The 12,573-nt window shown below is 35.2% G+C and overlaps 1 protein-coding gene across 1 annotated transcript; it reads right to left on the minus strand.

The window, feature by feature from the left end:
• Window positions 8,572-9,549, minus strand: LOC110012136. The gene has a single exon (XM_020694619.1). It carries the CDS (start codon window positions 9,547-9,549, stop codon window positions 8,572-8,574), a length of 978 nt encoding a protein of 325 aa, XP_020550278.1.

Here is a 12,573-nt window from a genome sequence, read left to right on the forward strand (position 1 = left end):
ATTTATATTATTATAACCATCACCATCTTCAAGTAAAGTATTTTCTAAGGTAGCACCTTAAGCCTGAAGGGCAGTGGCCAATCCACGACTACCTACTCAGTTTCGATCATTGCACTGAAAATCTTAATTTTTATTTACATTAAATTTATTTGACAAATGTACAATAAATATAATCAATTGATAAATAAAGGGTTAAAGTTGTTAACTGATAAAAATAACTTTAAATATCAATGAAAATTCGAGAGAGATTAACGATCGAGAGTATAAAAATATTAGTGGGATAGTGACAGATCGAAAAAATTCGAGAGAGTGAGGAAATAGAGAGAATATAAGAAGAATGGAAGACGATAGTGAGAATGGAAAGAGAAGAACATATATATATAGAAAAATTTAGAACGGGTACTGGAACACAAAAATAGCCATTAAATTATAATCTGTAATGGTCTTAGGAACACATGTAGGAACGATTTAGTATCCGTTAGATTATAGCCGTTGTACTTCCTTTGGAACGGGATTAGTAATACAATATTAATAATACATCAAAACCATTTCAACATGTAAGTCATTTAGTCAAGGTTGTTGTAACACATCCCGCCATCGGTAAAACACATACATAAGAACTGTTTTTGGCATATTAGACCAGCTCCATAGTTAAACCTTTCCAAACTGTACCTCATTTTGGAATACATTTACTAAATATTATTTTTTGAATATCAATTGACACACGTACAGGAACGGTCAGCACAAGACCGTCCCTAATTTTTAATAATGTGTTCCAAACAGAGTTCCAATTGTTTAATGTTACAAGTTTGGATCGATTTTAGAAACAGAAATTGTAATTGTTATTTTAGAACACCAGTGGAACGGTTTAACCGTGCCATAACAATACCACAAAAAATACGACGATAATGACATCATCAACCATATTCCACTCCTTATGAGTTCCAATAAATGTTCCAAGAACGGACTTTAGAATGATCGTCCTTTTGTGCCAAATCCCACTTCTTTTTGTGGTGTTAAATTATATAATTGATTAATGTAAAAGTTTTAATTTCATCATCATATTTCAAAATCAATTCTTATGATCATTCTCATTTTATTTTACAGAATAGCATATGAGTATCGATATTATTAAAATTAAAGATTTATATAATTTGATTCAAACTAAAACTTTATTCATGTAATCAAAATGACTTACTATAAGTATTGTAGAACTCTTTCATAATTTATTAATAATTTTGAGTAAAAGTAAAACGATAAAAAGTTAGATCACCCACAAAAGTCAAGTCTGGTTCCGTTGCTAGTACCATTTATTATGGTTCTACCTGTTATAATAACTAACTTTTGATTGTCATGATATTGAGTGGCTAAAATGCCCTCTAATAGCACTTACTCTCTTTGGGTTAATTTGTCCCATTATTTTTTTTTCTTCAAGTACGTTCAAATCAATACATTATATTAGTTTCGAATTATTAATTATTTATTTTTATTTTCTTCTCTTTCACTTAATTATAGAAGTATAATTTAAAGTAAGCACTTGAATTGAGTTTGTTTTATTAATTATTTATTAAGTTGAGGGATTATAATAACCATCTTTTTCAATATTTACTTTTGTGAAAAATGATCATCTTTTTAGATTATTTTTATAAAACATTATTCTTTTAATGCAAAGGTAAAATTATTGAAAATTCGTTAAAAAAATAATAGTTATAATATGTTATTTCTTTTATTTACTCTTTCATGTAATTATATAAAATAATAAGAATTTAAAGTTTGCAAGTAACATTTTTGAAAGAACTCTTTTTGAAATTAATTTTTTTTTCATTATATTTTAAGTTCAATGAAGGGTTAAAATGGATTTCATGCCCTAATTTAAATATCTTGTTTAAATTATATAACTAAAAGATTTGAAGTTCTGAATTCCATAATCATATTTGAAAAGTATATTTTCATGATCTTTCTGGTTTAAGTTTGGGTTTTTCTTTTTTGGCTTTGTTTTGTTTGAACCCATAGAAGAGGTGACATTGGCTTGGTTGCTTATAAATTGATATCAAAATGCGTGAATGAAATAATTAAAGTTGCATATAAGGAATTTATTGCTAGCCCCAAGGAAAAGAAAAAATTATGAGCAGGAAGAAAAAAAAAAAAAAAGGAAAGAGGAAAATATTTTTAAAAAGAAAGAGAAATAAAAATTGAAACAATTTCAGAAGTTTAATTGTTCAAACCACTTAAATCGAGTTGAGAGAGAATGAACTTGAAAGGATACACAACTAGGTTAGCATTTAAATTTTGTTTGAGCTTCATAATTTACGCTTGTTGTTCATGCGCAACTTTCTACTCAAATGTTATCATATATAAACTAATAAAATATTTATTTTATAAAAAATATTTACAATTATTCACAGTTTTATGATGTTTTAATAGACTAAATAAAATGTAGAACTACTAAATAGTCGTCTTCTCAATTAGAACTATTAAAATTATATTTAGGCAATTATGTTCTTTTATATCTAATTCTCATTAATTATTAAAAATAGTTCTTAAAGGTATAAATGTCTTTTCACACTTTTTTATCTATATAGTTTGAAGAAATTTAGGATTATTAAATAGTTTTTTATATTTTTATTAAAACATTGTTTTCAACAAATTTTATTTACTATTAAAGAATATTAAGTGAAGAGCAAAAGTACCTTTTCACAATAGGAAAAAATATTGTTAAACATTCAAAATTTGTATGGATAATATAGATATAGATTATTTGATTTTAATTGAATGAAATATTGTTCATTCTGAAATTATATTGGTGTGGGTTGGAACATGAAAAGATGAGATAGTCATCTTACCTTAGAGATGGGACCCTACCTAATGACCCCATGGTGGCAAAACGTTTGAAATTCAAAGGATACAGGTTTAAGATACTGAGTGGCGATCGAGCTGTGTAAGAGGTTGCCTGACGGGCTCTTGCTGAAAGGGTTTAAACTTTAAGCGAGCTAAATATATAATGCAGAAAATCTAGGAAGCAAGCCATGGCAACCATTATAGAGGTCGAGTATTAGCCAGAAGGTTGTCAACAAGGATACTTTTTGTCAACACTCATAGCAGACACCATAGAGTTGGCCAAGAAATTGGGAAATTCTCTGAGTCATGTAACACTAATGCACATGCTAAAGAGCCTAATGTAACCAATGACGATTGCATGTCAATTAAACTAGTGGGAATCGATATTCTAGGGCCTTTTCCCTCAACACTAATTCGGAAGAAGTTTATCATAGTTGCGTTGAATAATTAACCAAGTAGGTGGAGACAGAAGCTGTTGCAAAGATTTCAGAGAATGAGGTAACCAAGTCCATCTGGAAAATAAATGTAGTTTTGGGATGTCGAGAGTTTTGATCTGGAATAATACAATGTAATTCCGAGAGATAAAGATAATTGAATGGTGCAAAAAACTAAATATTCAACAAAATTTTATGGTGGTCAGCAACCCCCAATATAATTGACAGACTGAGATCACAAATTGAATTTTACTCCAACATCTTAAGTCAAGGTTCGACGAAGCTAAGGGGTCATGGGCAGAGGAGTTACTAAGAATTCTTTGGGCTTATTGAACTAAACCAAGGTCGGTCATAGGTGAGACCGCGGTTGGCTTAGTTTATGATTCCGAGGTAGTCATTCTAGTAGAAATTAGGGAGGAAACATGTAAGTTGTCCCAATATAACCCCAAGCAAATTCAGCAAGAGAGAAGTTTTGACCTTGTGGTCTTAGAAGAAAATAGGGACACCACATACGCAAAATTTGTACCATAAAAGTTTAATAATGAGTTATAATCAAAAGTTGAAAAACAGACAGTTCCAAATCAACAATCTTTTATTGAAAAAATTGAAGTATCCAAACGAGTTGGCAAACTGGCAAAGATTGCAAGTAAAAATATCGTTATAGGCCTACAAAAGGCCCCGCCCTCCACAGTTCAAATCTTACAAAGTTTCAAGTAAAGAGGTTGCTATAGACCTGCAAAAGGTCACGACCTGCACAATTCAAATCTGGAAAAGATTGCAAGTAAAGAGGTCACACAACGCATGTAAAAAGCTGCAATCTCCCAAACATTTTATCTGAGAAAGATTCAACTAAAGAGGTTGCGCAAGCCCTACAAAAGGTAGCTACCTCCATGATTTACACAGCCTGTGAAAATCCGCGACCCCCACAATTTGAAACTAGAAAAGATTTGTGTACAGAGGTTGCATAAGGGCTGCAAAGGATAATGAATGATTTGAGCTAATCTTGTTTCGCACCCAAACATGATTGTTTGACCCTTGTGAATACAAGTGGTGAGATCGCACAGTTATGTGAAATTAAATTATCAAAATCAGAAAGTTATATTTCAAAATGGAGCTTTCAAGTTTACAAAAGAGCTAGATCGCGGGACAATCCCTTGATAGCAAAAACACAACAAAAGGGATTGCCCAATGATCTAGTCTGATATATAACATCTAATCTGGCCTAACATCCGACCAAGTTTGATAGCTCAATTCACTAGTTTAGAAGGGTCAGCACCTACTACTTTTCTACCACATAAGCGAAATCATTCCCCTCAACTGACAGCTCGGGCTCAATGGGAAAATTTTGCAAGTTCCCGTCCAATGCTAAATCAAGCTAACTTCTATCAGAACCCTTCACAAAACCATTCAAGTCTATTCAGGCTTGACATTTTTCGAAGGACTCGTTACCGCAACCACAACTTTAACCTCAGCGCTTTCCTTGAACATGGGGGATTTCACAAAGTCACCAACACCTTGAAATCGGGCATTTACTATGGACTTCTTGTACTCATCAAAGGAAAGAAAGGCTCTTTGGCCCTCCATATAGGCCTCAATAGAGCCCTCAATGTGACCAACGAGTAGGCCTTCAGAATGACCTTTGGAAATACCTTCAGCTCGTCCTTTGATAGAATTCAAGAATGAAAAGAAAGTGGAAGAAAATTGTAGAAGTAGTTTCAAATTCAAGAAGTGGTTGTGCTATTTCAGTTGTCTGCTTCTCTGTATCAACAAAGAAGGATGAAACCTTCTTTTATAAACAGAGCACGATGCTCAGAAGAAGAAACCCTAACCAACAGACTAAAAACGATGATACGCTTATTCACATACAAGAAGCAACGGCTAGATACACTTAAACAATGTTAAAAGTGTTAATCCGCTCAATAATGCAAGAACGACTTCGCCCTGTGTTCCTTCCTTCTTCTTCTTCTTCAATCTTCTCTGTTAACTCCCGCAACTTTCATCTTCAAATTGCTGTTCTGCATCAACAACATCTGATGCGGATTCTCGTTGGATTTCATCACCCCCCTTGCAAGTTAAACATGGGTGAAGATTGACCAAGTATAACTTGGACTTTAAGTAAAGAAAGGAGTTGCCAGATAGAGGCTTTGGAAGAGGTCTGCAATCTGCTGATTTGAAATTACATAAGTTGGTTGAATGATCCCTTCTTTGTGTTTATTCCTCACAATGTGACAATCTATCTCCAGGTGTTTGGTTCTTTCTTGGAATACCGGATTTGCAGTTATGTGTAATGCGGCTTTATTGTCACAGTAAAAAGGGATAGGTGTTCTGACTTCAACATGTTTTTCAAAATATAAATCAACCATGTAACTTCACAAGCCATACTTCTGTATTCAGCTTCAGCGGAAGATCTAGCCATGGTTGTTTGTTTCTTGATTTTCCAGGATATAGGTTAACACACAGAAGCCGGTCAGAGACTTCCTTGTCAATTGGCATGCAGCCCAGTCTGCATCACAGAAAACTTGAAATGAGAAGTTTGTATTTGCAGGAAAAAACAAACCTATGGAAATGCTCCCCTTTAAGTATCTAACAACATGGATGGCAGTATTCGAATGTCCCTCACAAGGATGTTGGAAGAATAAACCTGTGGAAATGCTCCCCTTTAGGTATCTGACAACATGAATGACAGCATTCCAATGTACTTCACAAGGATGTTGGAGATGTTGGCTCAATTGTTGCACAACGTAGCATAAGCCAGGCCTTGTGAATCCTAGATATAACAATCTTCCAACTCAATCTTCTGTATTTAGAAGGGTGAGTAAGCTCTGCTCCTGTATTTTCTGTGAGCTTCAATCCATGAGGTAATGGTGTAGTGACATGTTTCCCTTTTCTTAGCTTCACATCTTCAACAATGTCTTGTGCATATTTGTGTTGGGATACCACCATTCCTCCTGCAGAACGAGCCATTTCAAGCCCCAAAAAGTATTTTGCACTTCCCAAATGTTTGATAGTGAACAGTCTGTCCAAATAATCCTTTACCTGCATTATTGAATACTCAGAGGCAGAGGTTATTAATATGTCATCAACGTATACGAGTAATGTAATTAGATTCAGACCTGAACCTTTTACAAATAGACAATGGTCATGACTGCATTGAACAAAACCAAATTCACTAACTTTGTTGGTGAATTCCTCATTTCATTTTCTAGATGCTTGCTTTAAACCGTGTAATGATTTTTGCAGCTTGCACACCTTCCGTTTTGGGATTTCATAACCTTGTGGAGGTTCCATATAAATGTCCTTGTCAAGATAACCATGCAAGAAAGCATTGTTAACATCAAGATGATGTAGTGGCCATTGCTTTCCTACAGCCACAACTAGGAAGATTCTTACAGTCACTGGCTTTGCCACAGGTGCAAAGCAGTCATTTTAGTCTCTCCCTCTACTTGGTTGTAACCTTTGGCTACTAACCTTGCTTTATACCTTTCAACCGTGCCATTGGGATTAAGTTTTACCTTATACAGCCACTTACATCCCTTGGCTTTCTTGTCAGTAGGTAGGTTTGCTATTTTCCACGTTTTATTCTTCTCAAGAGCATTGAGTTCTTCTTGCATGGCTTTCTCCCATGCTTCCTTTCCTTGTGCTTCTTTGAAGTTCCTTGGTTCCTGCATGTTAGAAAGGTTTTCCACAAAACAGGTATGTGCATGTGTCATATAGTAGTTAGTGTTGTCATCAGTGTTATAACATTCATAGTCTCTCATCCAGGTTGGTTTAGTGTGTAGTCTGCTTGACCTCCTAGGTGATATGTTATCAGTTCTTTGTTCCTGATCTAGTTCATCACTAGGTTTGTCAAGGGACGCTTTTGATTCATCAGTGTTAATCATTTCACTAACTACAAGAAGGGGATAGACCATATCAGAGTCATCTTCATTGTGATCAGAAAAAGAAAATGTATTTTCATAGAATATTATATCCCTGCTTATATGTATATTACCAGTGCTTAACTCCATGACTTTGTATCCCTTAGTCCCATGAAGAAAACTTAAGAACACACATTTCAGAGCCCTAGGTTCAAATTTATTTTTAAAGGGAAGAGTGTTAGTAATGAAGCAAAGACATCCAAATACTCTGATGTGATCATAAGCAGGTTTTACTTCATACAGAAGTTCATATTGAGACTTCCATTTAAGATTTTTGCTAGGTAATCTATTTACTAGGTAGGTAGCCATAAGTTAAGCATCAGTCCAGAATTTTAAAGGCATGTTGGCTTGAAACATTAGGGACCTACCAATTTTCAGAAGGTGTTGGTGCTTTCTCTCTACAACACCATTTTGTTGAGGTGTGTGGACACAAGTCCTTTGATGTATTATGTCTTTGCTACGGAAGAAATCTTGACATTCTTTGTCAACAAATTCGGTGTCATTATTAGTTCTAACTTGTTTGATTTTAACATTAAATTGAGTAAAAACCATGTTATAGAACTGTTTCAGTTTTGATAATGTCTGTGACTTGTGAAGCATTAAGTAAGTCCATGTACTTCTACTGAAGTCATCCACTATGGTGAGCATATATTCATAATTATCAATAGAGTGCTTTCTATAAGGCCCCCACACATCCATATGTATAAGTTCAAAGACAGATTTAGTGCAAGATTCACTCAATGAAAAAGGCATTCTATGCTGTTTTGCCAACGGGCATATTTTGGATTCCATATGTTCAGTGGTTTCCTTACAAAGTTTCATTTGTTTCAGGATATCTAAACTTGTGTGTCCTAATCTATTATGCCATAGGGATTCATTACATCGAACTTTTCATCTATTTAAATTGCAGACATCAGTGTACAGATTCTCTTCATTGATAGGCAAGTTCAGTTTAGGAACTCTTGTCATATGGTCTTGAGGTTGTCTTTCTAGCATATAGAGCCTCCCACGTTGTTTACCTATGGCCAATATATCCCTAGTCCGAGGGTCCTGCATAAAACAAACTTGGTCTGTGAAGTGAACATGAAGGTTATTATCTCTACATAGTTTACTAACAGAGAGTAAATTGTGATTAAAAGCAGGGACATATTGAACATCTCTCAAGATAATGCTTTCTGTAATGTGAACTTCCCCTGCAATCTTGACATCTTGGCTATTGCCATTAGGAAGTTTAACAGAGACTAAGTTGTCAAGATTATGAGCATTTTTAAAGACAGTTAAAGAGTTGCATATGTGGGCTAAAACACCACTATCAATAATCCACAATTGAGTATTAGTAGTGGTTTTACCTGCATATCCATGGAAGTCTGCAAAATTGGAGTTCATTTCGCTAGTGTTTTGTTCTTGAATGATCTGTGCATCTCTTTTCTAATGAGATCTGTGATGTCTGAATCTGGATTTCCATTCAAGCTTGTCCATAGATTGTTGGCTTGATAGTTAACCCTTGAATTCATGGTTCTTGCAGTGGTTGGTCTGCTTCCAATTTTCCTCTGATCCATCATGTTCTTATACCATTCAGGGTATCCCACAAGTTCAAAGCAACCTTCTTTCACATGTCCCTTTTTCTTGCAGTGATCACATTGCAGGTGTTTCTTATCAAGCGTTGTCCCTTTCTTGAAATTCATCTTCACATTTTCTTGTCCTTTAATCTCAGCAACTTGTACAGCCATAACCCCTTCTCGTCCAACTTCAGAGGTCCTAAAATTTACCTCCATTTGTTTCTCAATCCTGTGCACCATGGAGCAAGCTTTAGCAGTTGTAGGTAGCGGGTCCATAAGCAATATTTGGTTCTTCACTTGTTCATATGTGTCGCCTAGTCCCATAAGAAATTGTATTAGTTTTTGGGAGGTGATTTTCTCTGACATCTTCTTGCTCGCTCCACACGTGCATACAGGCAAAGGATCCAAAGATCCTAATTCGTCCCAAAGTTTTTTGAGTTTTGTAAAATAGACAGCAACAGTAGAATTTTTTTGGGTAATGGAGGTGATCTCTCTTTGAATTTGATAAAGAAGTGGGCCATTGCTCTCACCAAACCGTGTTTCAAGATTTGTCCATAAGTCTTTGGCAGAGTTGGTATACAGGAATGCTTCTGCAATCTCTTTTGATATGGAGCTCAGTATCCATGAGACTACCATGTAGTCATTTCTTTGCCACCGTTCGATGGCTTCTTTGTCTTCAGTAGGTTTCACATAGGATCCGTCAATGTAGCCCAATTTTTGTTTGGCTCCGAGTGCTATCTTGACGGATCTTGCCCAAGTCAGGTAATTGTTTCCATTGAATTGCGCAGACACGAGGGACATGCTTGGGTTTTCATTTCCCTATGCTTAAGTCATCTTCAGGGATTTTCTCTTCCATTGTTTCTTTCTTCGACATTTTTGTTTGAAGCTGTTGGGATAAATGTTGGTGGACAAGATTTCAAGGTGTCAGGCTATTGCAGAAATTTTCAGAGAAGGTTATTTGAGATCTTTGCTTGCTCTGGTGCCATGATAGAATTCAAGAATGAAAAGAAAGTGGAAGAAAATTGTAGAAGTAGTTTCAAATTCAAGAAGTGGTTGTGCTATTTCAGTTGTCTGCTTCTCTGTATCAACAAAGAAGGATGAAACCTTCTTTTATAAACAGAGCATGATGCTCAGAAGAAGAAAAACTAACCAACAGACTAAAAACGCTGATACGCTTATTCACATACAAGAAGCAACGGCTAGATGAAAATGCATTTTCACTTAAACAATGTTAAAAGTGTTAATCCGCTCAATAACGCGAGAACGACTTCGCCCTGTGTTCCTTCCTTCTTGTTCTTCAATCTTCTCTGTTAACTCCCGCAACTTTCACCTTCAAATTGTTGTTCTGCATCAACAACATCTGATGCGGATTCTCGTTGGATTTCATCAACCTTCAATCTTGCTTGTCTAGAGGGTAGTGCCTCAAACCTCATTAACCTCCTCACTTCATTCATACACTTTTTACTCAACACTAGAGAGTTTAGCTTCTGTAACATATAGTTTAGCCCGCAAAGCAGCATGCGAGGTCTTCAGATCTTTAATTTGTTGGCCAAGTTCAACCTTTATGTTTTGCACTTGGCTCTTAGCTATTTCTTCCTCTTTTGTAAATTTTGATCTTTTTATCTACTTCAACTTTTTCAATCCATTAAGTACAGTTCAAAGAAATGCTATGTCCATAAGCAGCAGTTGATAACAAAATGAAAAAATAACCATATAAAAACTAAGTCGAGATTAAATAAAGTTACAAGGTAAAAGAGAATGCTTGATCTATTTGGATGTGGGATTCGGTAATGTGCTCTTCAACCAAAGTTTGCAACTGGGTCCTTAGTAGAGCTTGATTATGGGGGAGGTGCAGGATTTATATTACTCCAATACTCCGGGCCTGCAACTGTTTTCAAGTAACTTTGGGCGAACATTACCTAGTTAGGAACTACTCCGTCCCCATCAATTTTAGCAATTCAACAAAAAGAGGTTCTCAGTTGCTCATGAGCCTCCTTCCACTAAGCAGTCAGCTCACGGATGATCTTAAGATTTTTCTCCTCTTAAGATTAGCAAGCTATTAGAATAGGTGACCAGGAAGCCAATTGGATTGGAAACTATCCTTCAATCTTTATCAAAGTAATATGGATCAAATGAATAGAGTAAGTATTCATAATTGGCTCAAGTGTTTGTTGTGCTTACTACTTACATTGGACGACGTTTCAATGTCACAACAAATACCCACAGACTCAAATGTTAAACTAATGATGTTTGACTGCGCATAGGTTGGCAGGTATGACGCCAACATCTATGTGTCAATCGAAAATATTCCAACTAGAGGACCTCAAGACAAGGCATCTAAAGTCTTATAGAGACTTACGCTACGTATTGTAGTATCGTATTTCATCAAAGGGAGACAAAATTTAGCTAGGATGGTGGCAAGGTAGTTTATTTATTGAACTGACTCTCAGGAATCGTTATATGAAATCCTTGGAGGCTTGGTTGATATGACATAAATTTCCAATTCTGATGGTACTGGATTAATCCTTAGACTTGAGGAATCATCGCAATCACATGCATGCAAATATTGCATCTGTGATCTGGCAAGAGGTGACCATGTCGTGGGATATGGTCATTATAAGCGTTAACCAGTGCAGTTAGAGTATGTAGCCAAAATAGTGGATTCCAAGAAAGGATCCATTCGCTGTTCATATGTGATAGGGATGTCTTCTATGTGCTCTCAGAAGGTTTAGACTTTGTACGTCTTTGGTCAAAGAGACTGATCAATTAGGGATGGGTTTCCTAGATCTGATTAATAGAATAAACACATCTCAACTAAGAAGTATAGTTGCTTAGTCAAGGATTAGAATAAACACCTAATTTGATGCTCTAAACTAAGGTCGGGATACGACTGATGGTAAGATAGTACCTGTATAAAACTCAAAGCATAAATGTTCACGCCAACATTCACCTAGTGTCTAGTGCCATGGATTGTTGGTAGACGGCCACCCATGTTAACCGACATTTCTAGTTATGAAATAATAAAAAAAATTAATTAATTAAATATTAAATTAATTTTGTTGGTAACAAGCCAAAATCTAGCTGACAATGAGCCTAAAGAATCACATGATTAAATTAATTAGTTAGAACAAATTGTTTGGCGTTGATTAATAAATTGGATTTATTAATTGAATATATTTGGGCTTGTATATTTAACAGAACTAAATATTCTCATGAGGTTCTTACTGGGTATGTTATTTAATTCGATTAAGGCACAAACCCAATATATTATTATTAGGTTTGATTTAATTTCTTGGACAAATTAAAACAAGTCCGATCCAAATATCCAAACCCTAGCCAGATTTTGATGAGACCATATCTACGACATGCTTTTGGAAAGACGTGTGGTCGAGTGGGCTTTTTGGAAGACTCCTACTAAGCCAGATTGTTTGAATTCACAAATAGTGCATGTTTTGTGGAAATTAATTGTGTATAAGTTCAATAAAAAGATCTTTTAACACACTAAAGGCTATCACACAAAACTCTTCATCCTCATTTTTTCAGTTCTCTCTCTCTCTTGCAGAAACCATAACCCTCGAAATTCCACTCATTTTTTCCTTGATTGAGTTTTTCTTGGAGCATATTCAAGTTAAGAACAAAAAAAAAAAAAAAAAAAAAAAAAAAAAACGTTTACACTAATTAATAGTGTAAAACGATATCATTTCTTCCTCTGGATCTAATTCTTTCTAGCACGAGAGTTGGATCCATCTTCCCTGTGTGTGTGAAGTAGCTTCAAAGGGATTCTACACTTGAACTCTAAATGAACAGTTGGGAAAAGGAGAGGAG

This window comes from Sesamum indicum, linkage group LG1 (genome assembly GCF_000512975.1).
Source record: "Sesamum indicum cultivar Zhongzhi No. 13 linkage group LG1, S_indicum_v1.0, whole genome shotgun sequence".
In the NCBI taxonomy this organism is placed as follows: domain Eukaryota; kingdom Viridiplantae; phylum Streptophyta; class Magnoliopsida; order Lamiales; family Pedaliaceae; genus Sesamum; species Sesamum indicum.